Source organism: Glycine max, chromosome 2, assembly GCF_000004515.6.
Source record: "Glycine max cultivar Williams 82 chromosome 2, Glycine_max_v4.0, whole genome shotgun sequence".
Classification (NCBI taxonomy): Eukaryota; Viridiplantae; Streptophyta; class Magnoliopsida; order Fabales; family Fabaceae; genus Glycine; species Glycine max.
Genome location: NC_016089.4, coordinates 4,595,518 through 4,619,929, shown reverse-complemented (window position 1 = coordinate 4,619,929; position 24,412 = coordinate 4,595,518). Strand labels below are relative to the sequence as shown.

Below are 24,412 nucleotides of genomic sequence, written 5' to 3'. Positions count from 1 at the left end.
ATGCAGGAAGAAGAGGAAAGACCTCTTATAAGAAAAAGAAAGTTACCTGCGACTTCGACCAAGTCTGCTGAACAAACAGAGGCAGGCAATTCCCAGGCTCAAATGCCTAAGAAGAAAAAGAAAGTGAAGCAGGTCGAGCCTGAACCTTCTGTGGCTGTTGAGGGTGGTGAGCCAATCAAGAAGAAAAAGAAAAAAACCAAGCCTTCAAAAGAACAAGGTGACAATCAACCTGTTGACGTCCAACCACCTTCGACCGATATTGACGGCACTGAAGTAGAGGCTACTCCTTCTGTTGCTGAGATGGGCAACCCTGTCGATCAACCGGACTCACCACAAGAACAACCTGCCGTCGAGGTATCATCCTCTTAATGTGTTTTAAATCATAGCTTATACGAAACTATTTGTTAAGCTTTTTCCATGATAATTCGAATCAGGTACAACAAAATGTTTCTATAGAAGAAATACCCTCACATGCTCGAACATCTCCCGCTCCTGAGATGGATGCAGTGAATGTTGAGGAACAGGGTGAAGGTCAAGGCATTGGATCCAGCAGTCCTCATGGATCGAGTCAGAAAAGTTCATCCGAAGAAAACTTTTCCGATGAAGAGGCCGTAGAAGAGGCTGAAGCTGGAGGTTCGAACATTTACTCGGCGTCTTCGACATCTAAGCTTTCCGCTAGCATAGGGATCGCAGAAGATACATTCATTCAAATGCAAGACGAAGACCCTGCTGCAGCCCTTCGACTCCTGCTGACCACAAGTCAAGCCAACACCTCTAGTGAAAAGATTCCTGGTGCTTCGTCCTCATCTGATGCCGAAATAAACTCTTCAGTACGCCAAGATTCTCTGCTCTTGAAGTTATCCATGGAATACGCACGGGAAGATGTGCTTAAATCCATTGAAGAGAACCCCTCTGCTGCCTTTGGGCACCTGAACTTTTTGAAGAAATTGCACAACCCCCTTACCTCTGATGAGATTCTAGGCAAAGTTATCCAAATCGAGGCCATCATTGACCAATTTGCAAGTACTGTGCAGAAAAAACGCGAAAATGGCGCCAGACTGGATGCCCAGAAACAGGCACATATCCTTCTGCTCGAGAAAGCGCGAGCTGCTCAACATGAAGTCGAACGTCTCACCAAAGAGGCGAAAGAAGGATCTTCTGAGATCAAAGCCTGTGATGATAACATCTCCTCCTGGGAGGCAACTATTACGGATTTGCTGTCTCAGGTCGATGATCTAAGGCAAAAAATTGTGACGGAGCAGGCCAAACGCAAGGAACTCCAGGAGAAGGCCGCTAATTCGATTCAGAAACTGGTTGCCAAAAAAGGGAAGGAAGGCCTGAAGGCCTTTAGCGCATCTCAAGCTGTAGCAGATGAGGCGAGAGTTATGGAGAGTGCTGACCAGGTCTTAACTAAAGAGATGGCCACCTTGAAGAAACTATATGAGGACTTGGTCATGCATTAGTAGAACTTATAATTTCTTTATTTCGAATTCTGTATTTCGATTCTACTTTTGATGTAATACTGACACAGGCCCTTTTGTGGCAATTTACTGTTATCGCCATTTTTATGTTTCCAGTATTTCTCTCATTCTATGCTTATTTTAACTTCGAGCAGTATTGGTTTATATTTTTTCAAATACTTACCATTTATGCTCAAAGTACGTTTCTGAGGGGTTAGCTCCTCTAACTCATAAGCACCATTCGAATAGATCTGAATTATTTTAAACGGTCCTTCCCAATTTGGGGACCATTTGCCCAAGGCTCGATCCTTACTATCCATGGGCAGGATAACCTTCCAAACTAAATCTCCAATATTAAAAGTTTTTGACTTCACTTTCTTATTATAAGCTTTAGCAACTCTTTCTTTTTGTTTAGTCAAAACTTCTAATGCACTTAATCTCTCCTCATCTAAATCAACCAACTCATCTGACATCATTTTCCAATAATGGTCGATTGGAATGTCCATTTGTTTTTGTACCCTGGCTGATTGCAAATGTATTTCGACCGGAAGTACAGCATCATGCCCATAAGTCAGTCGAAATGGGGTAGTATTAGTTGATTCCTTAGGAGAATTTCTACATGCCCATAGAACTTGATCTAACGTTTTATTCCAATTTCTTGGCTTTTGGGCAATGTGTTTTTTAATCAAGTTAATTACAATCTTATTGGCTGCTTCGACCTGACCATTTGCTTGCGCGTAATATGGTGTTGAGGTTAATAATCGAAAGCCAGTTTTTTGGGCAAATTCTTTCATTTTTCGTCCAGTAAAAACTGAACCTTGATCAGTGGTAATTGTTTCAGGAATACCAAACCTATAAATGATATAATTTTGAATGAAACTAATTACCGCTTCCTGATCAACATTTGGCAAAGGGACTGCTTCGATCCATTTTGTAAAGTAATCGATACCAACTATAATATAACGCTGGTTCTTAGAAGAAGCAGGCTTGATTTCACCAATTAAGTCCAAAGCCCATCCTCTGAAAGGCCAAGGTTTGATTATGGAGTGTAACTCATTAGCAGGTACATGCTGTATCCCTGCATGCTTTTGGCATTCCTGACAGCCTTTAGCAAATTCTATGCAGTCTTTTAACATCGAAGGCCAATACAAACCTTGTCGAAATAAAAGTCATTTCATTTTATGGCCTGCTTGATGTGATCCACAAGCCCCACTGTGAACATGGGAAACTGCCAAGTATGCTTCTGATTCACTTAGACATTTCAGCAACACTCCTTCTGCAGTCTTTTTAAACAAATCATTTCCCATAATCACGTAATTTAAAGCCCTATATTTGATCTTTCGAGCCACATTGCCTATTGGATTTTCCAAATATTCAATAATGGACTTTCTCCAATCATTATCTAACATATTGTCAATGGCCAAAATTTGAATTTTTTCCTGGAGATCATTCATGCTTTCATCTTCATTATTTTGTGGTATACTTGCCCCCACAAGTTTTGGCATTGGCAATTTAGTGCTTAATGGCTCTGGTAACACCAGTTTATCTTTTATTTCGATCAACTGAGTTAACTTTTCCTTCGACATTTTGTACCCTGAAGCTATTTGGGCTAAATCATTTGCTTCTTGGTTTTCTTGTCGAGGTATATGCTCAATGTTAATATAATCGAAATGATTCAGAAGAGAACTTGCTATAACAAAATATTTCGCTAAGTGTTCATTAACACATTTGTATTCTTGTGTTAATTGCCTCAACACTAATTCTGAATCACCCCTTATGTTAACATTTCTTGCCCCCAGGCTAATTAAAATTTCAAGGCCTGTAATTAGAGCTTCATACTCAGCCTCATTATTAGAACAAAGCCCTTTGATTTTATATTTGAACTTAGTTGGAACTTTATTGGGGGATATTATTAAAACTCCAATTCCAGTTCCATGTTTGTGTTTCGATCCATCGAAATACAAAATCCAAGGCTCTGTATCGACATAGTCTTGCGGCATCTCGATTACTGAGTGATCTACAATAAAATCTGCCACAATTTGACCCTTAACAGATTTCAAAGGCTTGTACGTTAAAGAATATTCTGTTAATGCTAAAGCCCATTTTCCAATTCTACTGTGTAAAATAGGTTTTGACAACATGTGCTTAATAATATCATAATGAGAATACACATAAACATCAACAGGCTTTATATATTGCTTAAGTTTTGCACAAGAGAAATACAAACAAAGACAAAGTTTTTCTATGGCAGTATATCTAGTTTCTGCATCATTTAGTACACGACTAAGATAATAAATTGCATGCTCTACGCCATCATCATCTTCCTGAGCCAACATGCTACCAATGGTCTTGTCAGACGCAGCAATATACAACTTCATAGTCTTGTTTCGACTAGGAGGCATTAACACGGGAGGCTTGATCAGATATTCTTTAATTTCATCGAAAGCCTTTTGATGCTCTTCATTCCATTTGAATGGTTCATCTTTCTTGAGTCGAAGTAATGGCGAAAAAATTTGAGCTTTGCCACTTAGATTCGAAATGAATCGCTTCAAGAAGTTGATTTTTCCTAGCAAAGACTGAAGCTGTTTTTTAGTCGAAGGAGGCTTCGTCTCAAGAATAGCCTTTGTCTTGTTTTGATTTATCTCAATGCCTTTTTTATGCACCACAAAACCAAGGAAATCTCCTGCACGCACACAAAAAGCACACTTTAATGGATTCATTTTTAATCCATGTTTCCTCATTCGTTCGAAAGATTGCCTAAGGTAATCCAAATGGCTATCTTCTGAAGAGGATTTGATGATTATATCATCAATATAAACTTGCATAAATGTGTCAATAAAATCATGAAACATGGAATTCATGGCCCTTTGATAAGTGGCCCCAGCATTTTTCAACCCAAAGGGCATAACCACCCATTCATAAGTGCCTAAAGCACCAGGGCATCGAAATGCTGTTTTTGACACATCATTTTCAGCAATAAATATTTGGTTATAACCAGAATAACCATCTAACATGCTTAAAAATTCGAAACCAGCTGCTGAATCTACCAACATTTCTGCTACTGGCATAGCATATTCATCTTTAGGTGTAGCATTGTTTAAATCCCTAAAATCTATGCATACTCTTAGAGTTCCATTCTTTTTAATGACAGGGACTATATTTGCTAACCATTCGACATACCTGGCAGACCTGATGAATTTACACCTCAGCAGCCTTTCGATCTCTTCCTTAATTTTGGACATGATTTCTGGTGCGAATCTTCTTGGTAGTTGTTTTACTGGTCTTTTTCCTTCCTTAATAGGTAATTTCATTTCGACCATTTCTCTGCTTAACCCAGGCATTTCGTGGTAATCCCAAGCAAAACAGTCTTTAAATTCTCTAAGAAGAGGCACCAGCTTTTCTTTTAGACTTGAGGTGATATTGGCACTGATATAGGTTGGCCTTTTTATCGAGCCATCTCCAATGTCGATTTCCTCCAAAGGATCTTGAGCCTACATCTTTGGCACCTCACTTATGGGATTTTTCTCAAAACCCAGCGGCTCATCATCATAAATACAATCCAGTCTTCGATCCTTTGTTTCTTTGTTTTCATGATCTTCGATCCTGGCTTCAACTGCCATATTTTGTTGAGATTCAGCCTCAAAGGCCGTATTTAGTTTATTTTCGGCCATATAAGCCGTAATTCTGGCCCATGCAGTGGCCTCAGTCATATTAATCTTCATGTATATTCCACCCAGTTGGTGGAATGACTCCATCCTCAGAGGGAACAATATCAATTTCCTCCCTCTCCCATATAAACCCATAGGTAGGATGGAGTTTGACAGAGTGGATAACATTGTCACTTGATTCGACAACAGCCTCCTTGTCACCACAAGGTGCTATGTTAGCCAACTTTTTGTCAAAGGTTTGTGCAGTAACATTATCAACCTCTGACTTATAGAAGCTTTGATCTGCCTCTATATTTTCAACAATCCCATCCTCCCTCCAAATAATGAGTTTCTGGTGGAGGGTAGATGGCACAGCCCCAACTCCATGAATCCATTCCCTTCCTAATAGCAAGTTAAAATTAGCCTTAGACTGTATCACCAGGAACAGAGTTGGTCGAACTATACTGCCTACAGCAACATCTACTTGAATGGCTCCCAATGAATAGCCAGTTTTGCCCTCATAATTAGAGAGCACAATGTTGTGAGCAGATAGATCAGTGTCATGTTTCCCGATCTTGTAGAGCATAGATCGAGGCATTAAGTTGACCGCCGCTCCTCCATCTATGAGCACTTTGTTGATCCCAATATTCTCAACCTTTGCCCTGATGAAAAGAGGTTTGAGATGACTTTTCATCTGAAAATCTGGCTTTTCGAAATAAGCTAATTGCTCTTCCACACAGCCATTATTCATAACATAGTAACATACTGGCTTTGGGTCAGCCATATCAAAATGATCGAACTCGCTTTCGATCTCAGTAACTTCAGACTGGACATCATATTCAGATGGCAAGATAGATACCACACAAATGACATCAAAGTCTGGTTCAGAATCCAGTAGATCCTCATCCTCCATCTTATCTTCATCCACTGGAGGCAGGAGTCTCTCTTTTACTGGCCTCCTAGATACTTCTTTATACTGGCCCGTCTGCAGATTCTGTTGGGCCAATTTCTTCTGACGCTGGAACCTACGCCATTGGGTCCTCGTCATAGGATTCTTTCCTCTGTAATTGTTCCTATAAGAGTATCTATTAGCCTCCTGTGGGCCAATTTGCTTCGTTCCACTCGAACCACCTACTTCCATGGCCCCTTTGTTGAACCTTATGAGTCCCTGGTGCATCCATTTTTCGACCGGAACTGAATCAGGAGGAGCGAAAGTATTCCTTCGACCAGACTTCTGATTAGTGTTCGACTGCACCATAACTCTTTTGCCTTTATCGAAACGTTGATTCTGCATTGCCCCCTTGTTAACAACTTGGTATTTTTTGAGGCCCTCAGTAGCCTCCCTATCACATACTGCACTGCAGCGAGGGCAGAGCATCACAATCTTGTTTTCGAGTTTGCATCTGTTCAAGAAATCAATTAAATCCTCCTCAGCCTGAGGATACACCACCTTCATTTGTTCGTTGTAATCCTCTTCAGATATGCCCTGAACTTGCACCTGAGACAACTCCATTGTTTCGACCATCATTATTTCTTGGGGTTCTGCATAGAGAGTTTCAGCAGCTTTGGATGTTTCAGCATTTGCCTGAACAACCTTTGGTTTCTCACCAAATTTGAGCCTCCCTTCGTCGAGAGCCTTTTGAACCAAATCCCTGAAAAGAACACAACGTGAGGTTTTATGGCCAAGGAAATTATGAAATTTACAATAACCCCTTTTCTTTTGTTGTTCGATTGGGGGTACTTTCAAGCCCTTAGGAACAACAATCTGGCCATCTGTGACTAATAAATCAAATATTTCATCACATTTAGTTATGTCAAATGTATAAGTTTTAGACACAAATTTATCATTTTTAGGTTCAACAGGGTTTTTTCCATTGGAAGGTCTAAGGAGTTTACAAACATAAGGAGGTCCAGGTTTTAATTCTGCTAAATCAACCTCATTGTCTTCGATATCTTCATAAATAATATCGAACTCCTGGTCACTGTCATTGGTTTCGACATATGCAACCTTTTCCTTCTTGTGGAATTTAGAATTTCTAGCCTTTTCAGCCTTCAATCGTTCGAGTTGTCGAACTCTATCAGCCAATTGAGCCATATCCCTTAAATACTGGGTATCTAATTTCTTTCTAATCGAATAGTCTAGGCCACCAGCAGCCATTTCGACTAATTCATGTTCAGGGACTTGGGTGAAACACCTTGCCTTTAAGAGTCTGAATCTGTTCAAATAATCATCAATTGATTCGGGTGCCTTGCGTCGAACGCTGGCTAACTCTTTAAGGCTGATCTTAGACTGTCCCATATAAAATTGCTCATGGAAAATCCTTTCCAATTGGTTCCAATTATGTATGGAATGAGGAGGAAGGGTTGTAAACCATGTAAAAGCATTTTTAGTCAGGGAATTAGGGAAAAATTTCATTCTTAAATTTTCATTATTAGCCAAATCCCCTGCCTCGACCAAATATCTAGCAATGTGTTCGACAGTGGACTCATTTGTCTCTCCTGCAAACTTAGTAAACTTAGGGATTTTCACACCCCTTGGTAATTCTGTCTGTAACACATACTCAGATAATGGAGACACAAAATTAGGCCTGTGTAAGCCTAAGTTCAAACCATTCTGCACCAAAATCGTTTCGACCATTTGGGCCAGGTTATTCTGCCTATCGAAACGGTTTTGTTGAATATTCCCTATTACTTCATCAGCATTTTGGTTCCTATTTACCAATACTATACCAGGGTTTGGTTCGACCTGTTGGGCTGGTGGCTCTATGCGTGCCAATGGTTGTGGTGCTTGAGTCATTTGCATCCCTGGATTGTTAGGCATCTGTATCTCTTGGACAGGCGCCTGTATTTGGATCTGTCGAATTGGTGGTTGCTGTATGGGTGGTGCCCCAAAAAAGTCAGCAATTCGACTTATTTGATTTGTTAACATTTGGTAACTGTCATTTGTATTTTGAATTAAGGGGTTAATAACAGTTCCTATTTGTTGTGTTAACATGTTAACCATATCATGGTTACTTTCATCCATTTGTTGTCTGAGTGACAAAACGGATGTATTGGTTAAATGTTGAGGAATTACCCTACCCTGATTGCCCGCTACAGATCCTGATGGAGAGGACATATTAAGATTCTCTATATTTGGTTGAGAGTTTTGCAACCCTGCCATCAAAGATGTAGGCATGCCATATAGAGGGTTTTGAGGCGGTCGAAAGGGACTTCCACTGGGATTCCCTAAACTAGGGTTATTCCATGGGGCAAAAGCAGACGCTGACGTGGTCGAACTTGCCAACGTCATGTTGGTCATGGGAGAAGTTACCCCTGTCTGATTCATAACCGTCGAAGCGGTCGAACTTATCGTGCCAACAGTTTGGTCAGGAATTGCTCCTATGCCAGAATTTATATTGGCATTACTGACAGATGTCTGCGTTGGTTGCCCCTCCATATTTGGAAGGTCATTGTTTCGATTACTTGGGGGTGGTCTAGCCATCCTTGCACGAGTTTTGAATTCTGTTAAGTGTGGAACAGATTTCCCACTTCTTAAATGCATACAAAATCAAAACAATTAAGAATGCAATAAACCAACTGCACTAAACAAAACTTTAATAATAATTTAAAACCAAAACACACAATTGACCGGTCCCACCGGGCGTGCCAATTTGTTTACGCTGAAATTTGGTAAACAATCGCTAGTCTAAGTTAATTGCTTGCGAGATCAACTAGTGAATCTCAGGAGCATGCCATTTGTGTGTTCGCTTTAAACGTAAAGCCTTTAATGTTCATCATTGCAACAAACATTCATTGGTTCGAAATTTGCAGAAAGGAAAATTCTTTGACAGAATCGAAATGCTGAAAGTAACTTGACAAGGGAAGATAAATTGCAGAATTAAAAGGCTCAACGAGTTCATTCGATCGAATGAACCATTTAAAAGACAGGAATTATAAAGTGAAACGTAAATTGCATTGCATTCGAAATGTAAAGTTTACAGGAACTTAAAATGGTCCACAAACATACATTCTCCTTGCGTACTCGTTTCTCTCTGCGCTGGGTACTTTGAGTGTATAAGGATTTGTATAAATGATTTGCGACCTCGAAATCTGACTAAAAACTGCTATATATAGACATTCGAAAATAAACTGTCCTAACGGTCGAACATTATCCTAATGCCAAGTGTCCTGCTACGTACACCTTGCATGCATATAACTGCTCTTTAGAACGGTTATCCACATTGCTCGAAGTCGAACTGATTTTGTGAAGTTTTGTCAGAAATTGTGCTAAGTCCAGAAATCTTGCTGCCTTGACTTCGACTCGACCATACACCAGTTCGAATCGCCCAATGGTTCGAAGCCCTCTTTCTTGTCTTAGCCTTATACTTCATAAATACTTCTTTGATCCCGTGAATCCCTTTCAATAAACTCTTCTTTCTTTTCGATTCGAACAGGATCTGACAAGACTCTTACTCTTTAATACGCTTCGAAATTCAAGACGACATCTAATGCGTATTTAGAGCATATTTTAGCTCATCAAAAATATGGGCTAACAGGCAGATAATGAGATTGACGAGGTACAATTACTTACCAAAAACTGCATAGATATTGTAGAATTCAGAGTTTGTTACATACTTTCAGTGAAGCAACCCTGATTCTAGAGGTACAATAGTACCCTAGCACTGCACCAACCCGATTTCCATAATGAAATTGTGAATCACGGGTTAGGAAATTTCGTAGCAAAGTCACATAACAAATCAATAGTGCTAGACAGATGGTATGACATAATTCTATTCATTATCAAAAAGTAAAGTGCTTGTAAGTTGTAACAATCATTTTCGTTTTAGGGCATGTTGGTATCACCGTTACTTTTAGTTGGCACGAATTCTGAATTGCCGTTTTGTGAAAAGTAACAACTTGTTATTTTTGCCGGAACGGCCGTTTGAGGTGCCTCAAACGTTTGAACAAACACAAACTTAGTTTTTGTGTATAATATAATATAGGTGAGAACTTTATCACACTGTGAGATCACTGATATCAAGCAAAAGTTAAATTTTATAATGTACAGTAGTAGAATCCAGGAAGTTGCTGGGGATGAACTCTGACCTTCAATCAAATTAATTGCCATTGAGAAATTAAATATTCTTTCTGATTCTACATAGAGGGAAAAAATTAACTCTTTTATATGTTTCATGTGTACTTAATATAGTGGGACAGTCAAGGTTTAGTATTTATGAATTGGCAGCATGGAAGAAAGTCCATGATCCAGTGGAAAATGAAAATGATTAAAAGAAAAATCTGGTCTTGAAGTGATCCTAGTGTTTTTCAGTAAAAAAAAATAGTCAAATCTGTAATGACAATTTTTCCCTCAAGTTCAAGTGTTCAGCAGTTCCAGACGTTTACATGAGAGATTGAGAGGCATTTCAAGGGAAAGAATGCAGAGATTGATTTTTAAACATTCTATCCGTATCTTGGATAAAGCATATGTCATGTGAGCCTTAAACACCTATCAATGTTGTTGTCTTAAACTCTTTTTCTAGCTCAGAAAATTACTAATGAGATTTTTTATCTTACATTTTTTCCTTGATACATTGTCCATATATATATATGTGTGTGTGGGGGGAGGGGGGCGGCTTATGCAAGGTTTTGTCAATTATATTGTTTTCCTTTTCAAATCAAATAGATTATGGGAGTTTGTTACTGGAAAACTCCTACTAATAAAAATTATCGGCTTATCATAAAAAATTTCTCCCTTTTCACTTTTCTGTTGTTTCTTTACCGTTTCCTTTTGTACTATGACTTAAGATAATCAATTTATAGAATTATAAGTCAAAAGATAATTTTTTCCTATTAAATTTTTGTGTTTATTATTATTTTTCATACAATGTAATTTTGATTTGTGCTCTCATGATTCTTGATTGTTTAGTAATTTCTTTCTTTTGACATTAATAAATTAGTTGAGTCTAAAAGAGAAAAATACATCTTGTCTTAAATTATGATATAATATATAATATATTATGATAAAATAAGGTGTATTCTCTTGTTCTTTCCATTAATTACTTTCGCACACTTATTTTTTTGTTGTTGTTTAAACTTTTAAGTGTTTACAGAAACTCAGAATCAATTCACTTGCTCTTTTCCATCTTGTATTTTAATTTATTAGATACCCTTGCAAAACTCTACCACAAGTGGATCAGAAAGCAACGAACAATTAGTGTGGATGAAATAATTAATGCCAGCATGTCAGATTTAGTATGAATAAGGTTTATCTTTATATTGATTCTAGACAAATTTTTTGTTATATTAAGGAAAAATATCTATCACTATTTATCTTTTCTACTAATTCTTTATCGTTTTTTCCCCTTCATATTCCTGTAAAATGTTCCCAACTTCTATGGTTCCTCTTATTCTTCTTAAAATTCTTTGTACTATTGGCTTTGCACGATACTGACAGTTAAGTGTTTCAATTTGTGTTATCAGGGCTCGACAAATTGAAAACCCCAAACATTAAAACCAGAGGCCTTTGCTAAGAGAAATTCTTGCAAAATGGAGAGATCATTGAATTGTTGTTGCCCAGATTCAAAGTATACTCACGTTTTCTTCTTATTATAACTTCAGAAACAATGAAGATAAAGGGAATGAAAGTTGAATTATGTAAAGTTAGTTAGCAAGAGCAGATAACACATGAGGCATGTGCATGTCTTTTACAATCCATCCTTTCACTTTTGATTGAATCAGATATGCGGTGGACATGCCACATGTACAAGAATTGACTTCAGAAACGCTTTTTTTAAGAGGGGTCGAATATCAGATGATATATAAATTGATTTGATTAGCAAGGGATGGAATATTTGATAAGAGATATAATAATTTGATATGGGCATCTACATATATAACGTATCAGTTATAGCTATATATATATATATATATATATATATATATATATATATATATCTTATGATGGTCATGGTATTCAGATGGCTGAAATCTTAATTTTATTCCTTAAAGTTCATTCATTCTGTTATACTTATTTAAAGTATCTTGGTTACAACTTTAAATGACATCATCAAAACTGGACGAAATCGGAGCATAAAGTCTATATTGTGTGTTTTACTTAAAAAATGGTGAGAATAAAAGGAAATCTAGTGATAGATTATTGATGTTTCAATTATAAATTGATAATTGTTGAAAGTCATGCAAAAGCAGATTAATATATCGAGGTGTTGTTGGTTTAGCTGCAAGGCATTAGTGTGATAATAGGAGCCATAATATATGCTACCTCATATAAGTTAAGAGAGGATGTCATACTACAACATGTTGATATTTTAGGATTCACATATTAATGTTTTCTTTTTATTTGTTGTGAAAATAATCTCTTATACTACCTTTGGCCTTTTGAAACACCAGGTCCTTTGAGACCCATTCAAACCAGAAAATAGTAGCATATAAAATAAGTTCAATGGACACATATTCTCATACACATTTTATAAAAAGTAAATATTCATGATTTTTTATTCAACGGCTGATTGAAATCTTTCAATGAAAAACCAAACATCCACTTAGAAAACGTGAATTGTTTACACATATCCCACTCTCCAATGCATGTCCAACATCAATTATAATTTTACAATAGAACGGCGTTTAATATAACTCCGACGACGGCTATCCAAGGAAGGACTAAATCTAGTACGGAGGGTGTATGGTGTGACAACAGTCATCGTTAATTCATTAGGAGTGTAAATGAAAAAACTACAAAGTTAAAATGACATTTATATTGAGACTTAATTTTCCTTTTAACACAATTCTTATGTGTACCGAGGTATGTAGAATACGTTGATGAAAAAAAACAAGAAAAAAGAAAAGTTAAATTTTCTGTTTAAGGAGATGTTTAAAAGTAAATTAAATGATGTTTATATGTAAACTTTTTTTTTGTTGAACTAAGTAAAATCTTTTACCATAGTAATAGCAAAAAACAAAATACCTCGGCAAAAAACAAAATAGCATAGTAATAGAAAAAACAAATACAGAAAACTAGAAAAGTAACCGTAAGTAGTCGTGATGAGTTGTGAACACCATAAAGATACCTAGAATCCGCAAGGTTAAAAAACATATGGGGCCATTTTTTCCTTTCTTAAAATTTGGATAGTTGATAAATTACTTTTTCATTTAAATTATAATGAAAAAATAATAATTCTCCACCAATACTTTTCCTAAACTCATGAAAGTATGAATGAAGAGTCAATGAGTGGGGTATTCATTGGCTCAAAAGAACCCCCTGACTTCAAAAATTAATCAGAACCAATGAAAGTTAATTTGGTTCGAATTATTTAGTTAAATCCAGTTCAATTCAATCAAATCCAACATGATTGATCGAATGAATTATTAGGGGATGATTAAATCAATTTGTTTTTTCTATTAATCATTTATTTCTTGATTTTTAATAATTTTTTTGAAACATATATAAATAATCATTTTCAATTTTTTTTGCCAAAATCATTTTCAAATTAAGCTTAACTAAACATGTTTCTAGTTATATTAAAAAAATGTTTGCATTTTTTAGATTTTTTTTTTGGCATTTAATGGGGGGAAGTTTTTTTCTTAAGAAGTATGAATCTGTGAATCAAAGAGATGTATATTTTTATTAATTATTTTAATTATTTATTATACTATATAATTAAATAAAAAATAATATGATATTTTTATTATAATAAATAAAAAACAAATTCAAACAGGTAAAATTTCATCTCGCTCATTAAAAAAAATTCATGTAAGAAACCTCCCATTTTAGGTATGTTATTTTTAAAAAAAATATATCAAATATGAAAAATTAAATTTCCAAAATTTTCAATAAATCTAAAACATCCCAAATCTCCTATCAAAGATCCCAAATTAACTATGGATGATTCAAATACTATTAACATGAAATTTAAGTCTTTCTCATATTCAAATTTGCTTACCACTACTATTAATGAACATTTCCTGTTACGTATTTTACTACTTATGTATAAATACAAATTGCATAATGCAGAGGGTTGAGACGACAGCATAGGTGACACTGATGTAGCACGAAAAGTAATATTTGGGAGACATAACGTTTATTTATTAATTGATTTATAATTTAATTTATTTTTGGGAGTAATGAAAGAAAGAGGCACATTTCAGCCCTTATTCAATGCTTTACCAAACTCACTCATCATCCTCCAGTCTTTCAATTTCATCCCTTCACTTCTTTCCACAACCCCATCATCTTTTCCCTCTTTTCTTCTCTCTCAGGTAACTCTAACAACCCTAACCCTCCTTGCATGCCAACTTCACTAATAATAATAAACAAATTAACAAAGAATTGTGTTTTTGTTTTTCGTGAAAAATAATAATAAACCTGTCTTGTGTTGTATTGTTAATTTTAGGCGGAGAAAGAAATGGAGTGTTTGGAAGCAGCGTTGAAGAGCAGTTTCAGGAAAGACATGGCCCTCAAACAAACGTTGTTCCTAGAGGAGTTCTCGTCCGCCTCTAACGTTCAAAACGTCGTCGCTTCCTCCGACGACTTGTTCGTTGACGACCTCCTCAACTTTTCACTCCTCGAAAACAACACCAACAACAATAACAACAACGAAGAACCCGACCAACAACTCAACAACCACGACTCCACCACCCCTCAGAACAACCAGGAAAATTACAATTATAACCCCTCCTTCAACGACAACAATTTCAACACCGAACTCACCGTTCCGGTGCGAATACTCTCACTCTACTCCACCCTTTTCATTTTCGCAGTTAATTATTAGTTAATTTAACCAAAGTTGCTATTTTTATAGGCGGAGGAGGAAGTTGCGGACTTGGAATGGTTGTCTCGTTTCGTCGAAGATTCTAATTTCTCGGAATATTCTCTTCCCTTCCCCGCAACCGTGACTGAGAAAGTGAAAGTGAAATCACCGGAACCGGGAAATACCGCTTTCACTTTCAAAACCCCGGTTCCGGCCAAGGCCAGGAGCAAGCGAACGCGAACCGGTGTCCGGGTTTGGCCGCTCAAGTCACCCTCTTTGGCCGCCGCGTCTTCAACAACAACCTCGTCCTCGTCCTCGTCTTCGCCCTCGAGTCCGCAACGTGCGGACTCGAGGGCGAAGAAGCGTGCCGCTGCGGACGGCGGCGCGGCGCGACGGTGCAGCCACTGTGGCGTTCAGAAAACGCCGCAGTGGCGCACCGGACCGCTCGGGGCTAAGACTCTGTGCAACGCGTGTGGGGTCCGCTACAAGTCGGGTCGGTTATTACCCGAATATAGACCCGCCTGTAGCCCTACTTTCTCCAGCGAGTTGCACTCCAACCACCACCGAAAGGTCCTCGAGATGCGGCGGAAGAAGGAGGACGTGCCTGAGCCCGACACCGCTTCGCCACCGTCGCTTCCCGGTTTTTGAATTTTTTTTTTCAGGTTAGAAAAAAAAAAGAGTAATAGTTAGAGAAGAGGTTGGACCAAATGGACCTGTTTCAGTGGGGCCCGGAGTTAGTGTGTACATTTTTTTTCCTTTTAATTTTAACCGTCGTTGGTTGTGGTAGGTGTTAATGTTAGTTGTTAGACATTACTTATTACTATAATGTTATTATTAATTAGGACTTAGGAGACTTAATATTGAAGAACAATTTTACTTTTTATGAAAATTTGATGAAATTATAAATGTGTGTAATGTAAGATGTTAAAGAAGTCTGGTTTAGTTGGTTAATGGAACTATGTAAGGTAATGAGATGAGATGAGGAATGCTTGTGGGGGGTGTGTTTTGAACTGTTTTTGGTTTGGAACGTGTTTGTTGGAAAGCATGTACTTTATGAATGGAAAGAACAGAACACAAAACACTAGTTAAACAGGTTAAAGGGCGTTGTACTGGAACCGAATCATGAGGAAGTTGCACGCATAATGCTGAACCTCTTTCACCATCGCTTCCTACAACAAAAGGAAAATGTGGCTTGGGGAATTCGAAACCTTTGATTTTGGACTTTTGTGTTTAACTAGATTTTGGTGCTGCCTGCCTAATCAATTGGGCACACTCCTCTGATCGGTGATTTTTTGGTTTTGAATTTTTTATCGTTGCCCTGTCCTCACGACGACACATCTTTATCCTTTCGACATGTCGAAAAGGTATTATCTATCTATTTACCATTATTTTACTACTCCTTTTTTTTTTTTTTGTGGCCTTGGTTGGAATAGTAAATAGGAAAAAGAAAATCTAACGAAAAAAACAAAGATGGTTTGAATTGTTTTGAAGTTTCCTTCGCCATGCTTGGGGGGTAATGACAAAGGTGGAAATTTTGAATCTCTGATTCCCGGTGAAGTGGCTAGCTAAGTAATATCTTGGACTTGTCTATGACATTATGAAGTCATTTTCTATTTCTAATTAGAGTAAATAATTCACACACTCTGAGTACGTAAACGATTTTTATACTGTTATTTTAGTATATATTGTCATGTATCAAAATTTTGTTGATTTATGCCCTCTAATTATCTTAAAAGTTATACTTATCGTAATTTTTTATTGTTTGATAATAATAGTATAAAACTTATTGCATTATAAATACATGATAGTTAAACTTTTTTAATTATTACTGCTATGATAATAAAAACTGGCACTTTATATAAAGAACATTCCACCTGACATGGATCCCACATAGCAATCTTATCTTGCACCTAACTTGGCAAGGTAACTGTCAAGGGAACTTTTCCATTTCACAAAATGTGAAGAAGGGCCACAATAATCAAAAGAGGTATTTGGAAGCTCCTAATAAAATAGTTTGGTGCATTTAGACGTATAGATAATGGTAGACTATAATCGGAAATTTTAGCGTTGTTGTGGTACCACTATGCTCGGCTTAAGAAGAATCTCTAGGTCCCAATGTCTGTGATATGCGTGTCTAAACTTCTTCCAATGATCTTTGAGAAGTAAAGTCAACTGACAAAGGTTTATTTGAGATAGTGGGTTGTAATAATTTCGAATCCCAAACGAGGGATTTCTTGGAGTTAAAAGTAGATATTTCATATGCACAAATGAAGACTCAAAAATAAATATAAAGAACAAAATGAAGGAGGATACGTTATAGTTCTTGCATAGCATTTTGCTTAAACTTCTTAGATAAATCTGGACTGAAAGCGTAGGACAATAGAACCATATGTCCCACGTGTTTGAGGAGAGATTTAAAATCTTAAGCACTCAAACATGTTATTCCTAACCTATTTCTAGACTACAATTGGCTATTGATTTTCAATCTTTCTTTTTCTTGATTGTTTCAATTAAAATAAATCAAATTATGATACAAGATTGTTTAAAATGAATAAATCATGAATTTAGTTGCTAAAGTATAATATCATTCTTCCCTATGTAGTCCATAAAGAATAAAATTATATAAATATAATATCTCAAGTATTGAATATCTGTTAGTTTAGTTCCCAAGTTCATATATTTTACTAACTTTTAGGTACCAATTTGATGTATTTTTTAATAATTGGAAGACTACTTATTATGACTTATAATGCTTGAAGAATTACTTATATATTTTTCTTACTTTAGAGACAATTTAAGAGAGACAAAGTAATTATATATACTTTAGAGAATAAATTGATGGGTTATTCGATTTAAAATAAATTATAGAATGTTATTGTAACCCATGAAATTGGTGTTGCCATTACTACACGAAGAAATTGGTTATTTATGTTTTTTTTCTAGTATTTCATCTATTCTATTATAATTACCTTGTAACAGTACAAAATTATCTCAAAATAATTATTATTTTAATTTTTCAATGTAATATTAATTATTATTATTTTATTTATATCTCTTATAATATTTATATTAGACAATAAAATATAAACGAATTAATGATGATATAAGATTAACTTTATAAAATTATTAGTCTTTTTTATCTATTTATTATATTTTCTTGATTTGTATAAAACAAGTTAAGACGAAAAATATTTTAGGATTTACTTATAGTTAATTATATCTGAATGGCAACACCTATGGTCCTTTCAAAGACCACAAGGAATCCTGTTCCTGAATAATGTGTTTCATCTGAATGAATTATAAATGGGACACTTCATCAGGTAAGAAAGGAGTCTGAGTGAAGTAATTAAACCGATAACATCATATAAATGGGTTGAGGGCTGCACATTGCATTCGAACCTACGTACTAAAGATTTCTAAATTGGGTTTAACTTGATCAGTGTATTAGGCGAGAGTTGATTATTTGAATAAGTATCTACATATATTTAGTAGAGTTTGTCTTAGTAGGTGATCTTTCAAATTGATATTCAATGCAACGAACAGTTCGGTTATATGGTGAATAAAGTTCCCACCAGACATTTTTAATTTATTCGGCCATTCAGGCCTTTATAAAAAATGATACCTCCAGTGGTCATGTAGTGATAGGTAACTTAATAGCTTAAAAATGTTAACAAATCACATGATTGGTGTTTCATTGTTTTACAAACCAAACAAGAATCAAGTTACCTTTTTTGTTTATTAGTGCTATATTGGCGTTAGCTGCTTAGGTTGATTGCTATAAAGAATTCAGAACAAACTCTTAGCTAGGCCTTGATTTTTGCCAATAGCTAGACCTTAAAATATAAAATAAACAAAGGCAATTAATTAAGATTTGTACAAGTAAAATATATATGGAGTTCCATTGATCAATTAATTTTATTATTAGAAATTTGCTACCGATATGCAACTCTAGTTTAAGGTAATTGGAGCAAGTTACGAATTAATTCAGTGCAACAACCAATTGTTTTATTTCTTTAATTTAAAAAACGGTGAAAGGAAGACGTTGACGGAAGAAAATGAGTTGTAGGGTGTGATGTTTGATTGTTTTAAATTGAATTTAAGATCAATTAGCCTTATTATTAACAAATAAAATTAAGACCACGTAGCGACACTAAATGCTATTCTCTTTTTTTTATTATTATTATTAAAATTTTCACTTCTGACGATTTCTTAATTAAGGTAATAGTTAACATTTTTCTTAAAAATGTATTTTTCTCTTAAAAAAACATTTAGCTAAAAGTTAAAAAAATTATTGTGAACTTGTTTTTAAATAACGTACTTTTAATTAAATTTAATTTTACAAAATAAAATAATTTAAAATCAAATCTACAAATACCTCTACTCATTTTGTCTCACATGAAATATGAAACAGAAAAACAAGTCTGTATAATCTCCATCTGTAGAGTGTAATGTATATTTAATGACAATTATCAAGTCAAACGTATTATTAATTGTTTTCTCGAATTTCACTTCAAGTCACAATGTCGTTCAGTTTTTATCCTAGATATGCTGTCGTTTTAGAATGCATGCATACAGAATTTTATATTTTGATTATTGTGTGCCAATGTCAAAGCGTATTAATATGGGGTACATCTGGCTTATATAAATGAGACATGCTGCACATGCATATACAGAGAAAGAGTATTTTATAAATGAATCAAATATATATATATATATATGTACATATTCAAAATTTACTGTTATGCAACTACTGTTAATACACATAAACATTTAATTTCATGTTTTGATTGGCGTTGTTATCAGTTAATTAATACCTAAAAAAATGATGAGTTTTCTACACTCACTATATCTTCAAAGCTTGTAAATAATAATGGTTCATGGTTGAATGATGAAGGGTAAGGATTCAAACGTAACAGTAACAAAATAAAAAATAAAAAAGACAGAGATAATATTTATCCCATTGTTATTTGTACAAATATGGATTGTTAAAATATGTGGTTACATGATACGGAGACAGTGAGACTGAGTAAAGAAATGATATTTGGGCAATGCATTATTTGAAACGAAATCTCCTCATATGACATTGATACCACAAGTGCCAGTAAAACTTGTGGCCTCTTATTCTACCAAAAATATAAAACCCTTAATGGTTTCGTGGCAATCACGTGATGACAATATCGTACCCGTTCCCAACCACTTTCGTAACGTCTATAATAACAGCTCGAAAATTAAGATGGAATAAATATAGCAAATGAATTTTTCACGTCTCCTTGCTGCTACTGACGGATTCCATCTGCACACTACATTTGCTATGCTATAATGTTGCTTACGTATGCTATGTGCTGGTACTTATTGTCCTCTTCAGTCTCCATAAAATTAAAATAAAAAAGGGTTTATATTAGTATATAAATTAATTCATTCCAACTATATAGCCTACATTGGTAGTGGAAAACATAGTTTAAAATCATAATTTAAAGATCGTGTTATAAGGTTTTGGCTTAAGTACATTAAGCGGGGGGTGTGAGGCTGCATTTGATTTTCAAACGGGAGAGAAAGAACTTGATCAATAGTTCAAAATTAAAATGCTATTGATGCCCGCAACAAAAGGCAACGTAAAAGAATATTATAATTATTATAGCAGTCAAAATTAAAGAAAATGAGAGGATGATTACGACGTGGGCCTGTTACTTCAAATCCATTTTCAACATAAATTTCAATTTATGTGTTAAACTTTTGATGTGTTTTAGATGTATAACACGGACCATGAAGATAAGTTTGTCTTTGGTGGACCACAAATTTTAACCAACAGATAATCTCATACTAACATCCTTTAGTGGCACATGTTGCAGTAAATGCAACTAAAGTCACTCCTTAAATCAACCCTTCTACGAAAGACAAATCAATTAACACTGAAAAAATATTTTATCGATTATGAGAAAAACTCTAAAGACCAATCAATCTCAACATTCTTTATTATCAAATTTTATGTTTTTATGACTAAATATTTTATGGTTGAATTGCTTCACTAACGACTAAACAAAAGCAGTAAGCATAAATGCAATTTGTTGTGATTTTTTTAAGAGGTTTAATATTCAACCGGATTATACGTACCTTTCAAGCCCAATTGAAATTGTAAAGCCCAAATTAATGACATTAGTACATTTCAATGTATTTTATATTTTATAAGTATACCCTCCTTCTTTTTACATAATTTTTTATTATTAACATACCCTTTTCATACAAAACATATATAAATCTAATTTTTCACCTCATATTTATTTTTCTTTCAACCTTAATTTTGCATCCCCCCACATTTTTATTAATCTTTAAACCATATTTTTGCATTTCATCAACAACAACCCTATTTTTGCACTTCCATCAACCCTTTACATCCTTTTTTTGTCTCTCTATAAAATATAATATATTTATTTTGCATAATTTCATTGATTTCCAAGCCAATACTTTGATACGCGGTAACTCCCATAATATACTTGATTCTTCTCTCAAATGATAACGTGATAAACAAAGCATTTTCATTGTTGTATACGTCATAGGCAATGCATTTTCGTTTTCTACGTGATTGTGTTTCAGGTAACTAATATCTCTTTTCCGAAATGATGATATATGTCCACAGCTAGAATTTGGTTTTTTAAGTAAATTGGTTATAAGTATATTCGATGTGGAAAATCACTTTTAACATGATTATCCTATTTTTGTTTCTCGAATTTGAAAATACTCAACTTTCGGTTCTCAATTAGTGGTTATAACTAACATATTTAATGGGAATTATAAATCATAAAAAATATACAGTTTGAGGAGGAAAAGTAAATATTTCTAAATCAAAGGGATAAAAGTAGGATAATTTGTTTTTTGAAAGACTAAAACCGAAATTTAAAAAAAAAATCAGAATCTCATGTAAATTATTCAATTTTTTCTCTACTATACTGAGTTTAGTGAATGGGTATGTATCCTATCTGATACACAGCGGGAAATTAATATAAAGAAATAAACACAAATAAGTTAAATGATGATTGTATTCAACCAACTTCACTTTTTTTTTTGCTTAAAAAAAATACTTCACTTTTTTGTGTGATCTCTCTCCTACTAACACTATTAAATTTTTATTTTAAGTTCTTTTGACTTCTTGAAAAGTTAATATATTATATACTAATTAAGATTTCATATTATTTTTATTCAATGCTTTAATTCAATTAATATAACTAACTCGTTTTTTTTTTTAAACTTTATTGATCATTTTTTTAATTTTTAAATAGCTTCTTTAGGGGTCTTGTCTCTTAATTATATAAATTTTACTAATTCACTTTTCAACACAAAATTATCCAGCATTATAATTAAATAATTTAATAAAATTCCTATATTATTATTAGTAAAAATTAATAATAGTAGTAGTATTACTTTTTGGATATCTAATAAATATATATTTTCCCAATTCGTTGTCCTAGTCAAGGTTTCACACCTTTATGCAGGAATATATTATTCCTCTTACATCTCGACATCCAATCTCGTTAGTGAGCATCTACTGTAATATATTTTCCCTCCAAATCAAAACAAAGTAGCTCCATGATGCATTAATATTCTTTTGAATTTATTAACGATGAAAACATGAACAGCAGAAATATGACGCAGTGCATATTGCACCTGAAAACCAAGCAAAAACCACTTTTTATATATTACTATATATGTTAGTAGCATACAAAATTTTGTATAATAACATGACATCTCATTCTTCAGTGTTTTCATCTTTTCTCCAAATGTAATTAACTGCAAGAAAAAAACTTAATCCAACACCCCGAAAGAAAAAATCAAGACAATTTATTTGCAAAGCGGTAATTATGTTCAAACCAGGTGATCAGAAGTTAATTGTAAATAATATAGAAAACACGAGTACTGAAGCTATTGAAATTGGCAGAACCAAAGCTAGAACAACGTGATGATGATACTCCTTTGCTCGTACACATGTGTGCATGGTTATCCCTTTGAGTTGGAGGAACGAATTTCACTTCTTTTCTCTAACTTCTTCTCACATCCCCACACCCAACATTTAACATTGCCACTTCCTCCACCCCTACCCCTACCCCAACCCCAACCCTCACCACTACCACCACCTCCTCCTCCACCTCCACCACTTCCACTCCCTCCTCCCCACCCATGACCTCCACCACCACCTCCATGGCCTTGTCCATTTCCTCCTCCTCCACCACCACCTGAACCACCTCCCCCTCCACCACCTGAACCACCTCCCCCTCTTCTTTTTCGCCCTTCATGTCCACCTTTTCCACTCCCACCCCCATTTCCTCCACCTTTTCCATTCCCACCTCCACCTCCTCCTTTTCCACCATTACCCCCACTGAACTTCCTTTCACCTAATAACATCCCCGACGAGTTTTTCTCACTTACACCAACACCTCCTCCACCCAAACCACCACGAGAAACTTGAGCGGTATAGTTGCAAATATTGCCACCATTTGTCTCGTGAAAATCATTTTTCACATTAGCCAAACAAGGTCTTGTTGCGATCACAACAACCACCACAAGAAGCACCCTAAACAACACAGTACTCCTCATAATATCCTCCATGTCTAGGCTTTGCCCGTTCATGAAGCTATAACACTTACCCTATACCACCCTTTTATACCCTTCGCATTGCAGTGGGAGCACTCGTGCAGTACAATATAGTCCCTACACTAACAAACATGCCCATAACCCTTCCATAAGCCTGCAAAAGTTATGCCACTGCGATGATGAATGAAGACATGACAACTTTGATTTGCCTTCAAGTGCAATTTTAGTCCCCACCTCTATTGTCACCTCTATTGTCCCATCTGCAATTTCATTTGCACTGCAATGCAATCGAGAGCATATAATTAAATTAATATACTATAACACTAGCTATAGTAAGTAAAATCTCTATTCCCCAATTCGTGCTTGATAACCGTATTTTATACTTACCTTTCCGTATATATAAGTGCAATTATTTCATCTATCCCTTACTTAAATCCTTGTTTTTACCCTTTTATTCATCTACTTAGTTATGTAAATGTGGAATTTAGTCTCATGTTTTAAATTTTTTGAAATATAGAATTGGAGTTGGGTTGTGGAGAATCTCAGGATCTTCAAAGTAAAATATTACCATCAGCCAGCCCGAACAAAGAGTGCAGCCTAGACAAACACAAGTCAGAAAGCAACCTTTCATTGAAAGAAACCTTGACCTAGCTAGAACAGTGTTTGCTGGGCTAGAAGTAAGTCAATAGCATTTCATGTGTTGGAGGCAAGGCAATTCTAGCCCTGCTAGAAGGGTAAGTGATAACGGTTAATTATTAATATATTTTGAGCCCTGATAACACAAATTGAAACACTTAACTGTCAGTATCGTGCAAAGCCAATAGTACAAAGAATTTTAAGAAGAATAAGAGGAACCATAGAAGTTGGGAACATTTTACAGGAATATGAAGGGAAAAAAACGATAAAGAATTAGTAGAAAAGATAAATAGTGATAGATATTTTTCCTTAATATAACAAAAACTTAGTCTAGAATCTA

At 35.2% G+C, this 24,412-nt stretch overlaps 4 protein-coding genes across 4 annotated transcripts; 2 read left to right on the top strand and 2 right to left on the bottom strand.

The window, feature by feature from the left end:
- On the top strand, positions 1 to 1,463 carry LOC121173193 (uncharacterized). Its single transcript, XM_041007483.1, has 2 exons — positions 1 to 354; positions 435 to 1,463. The coding sequence occupies exons 1-2, from the start codon at positions 1 to 3 to the stop codon at positions 1,461 to 1,463; spliced, it is 1,383 nt and encodes a 460-aa protein (XP_040863417.1).
- Positions 1,464 to 5,171: 3,708 nt separating this feature from the next.
- Positions 5,172 to 8,181, bottom strand: LOC106797188 (uncharacterized). The gene is made up of 2 exons (XM_041007470.1): positions 7,303 to 8,181; positions 5,172 to 7,206 (listed from the first exon to the last, which is right to left on the bottom strand). Exons 1-2 carry the CDS (start codon positions 8,130 to 8,132, stop codon positions 5,172 to 5,174), a joined length of 2,865 nt encoding a protein of 954 aa, XP_040863404.1. The 5' UTR covers positions 8,133 to 8,181.
- A 6,020-nt stretch (positions 8,182 to 14,201) lies between these two features.
- On the top strand, positions 14,202 to 15,755 carry LOC100786449 (GATA transcription factor 5). Its single transcript, XM_003519830.5, has 3 exons — positions 14,202 to 14,362; positions 14,497 to 14,820; positions 14,905 to 15,755. The coding sequence occupies exons 1-3, from the start codon at positions 14,228 to 14,230 to the stop codon at positions 15,499 to 15,501; spliced, it is 1,056 nt and encodes a 351-aa protein (XP_003519878.1). The 5' UTR covers positions 14,202 to 14,227; the 3' UTR covers positions 15,502 to 15,755.
- Positions 15,756 to 22,842: 7,087 nt separating this feature from the next.
- LOC102662599 (putative glycine-rich cell wall structural protein 1) lies at positions 22,843 to 23,451 on the bottom strand. The gene has a single exon (XM_006575737.1). It carries the CDS (start codon positions 23,449 to 23,451, stop codon positions 22,843 to 22,845), a length of 609 nt encoding a protein of 202 aa, XP_006575800.1.
- Positions 23,452 to 24,412: the final 961 nt, after the last annotated feature.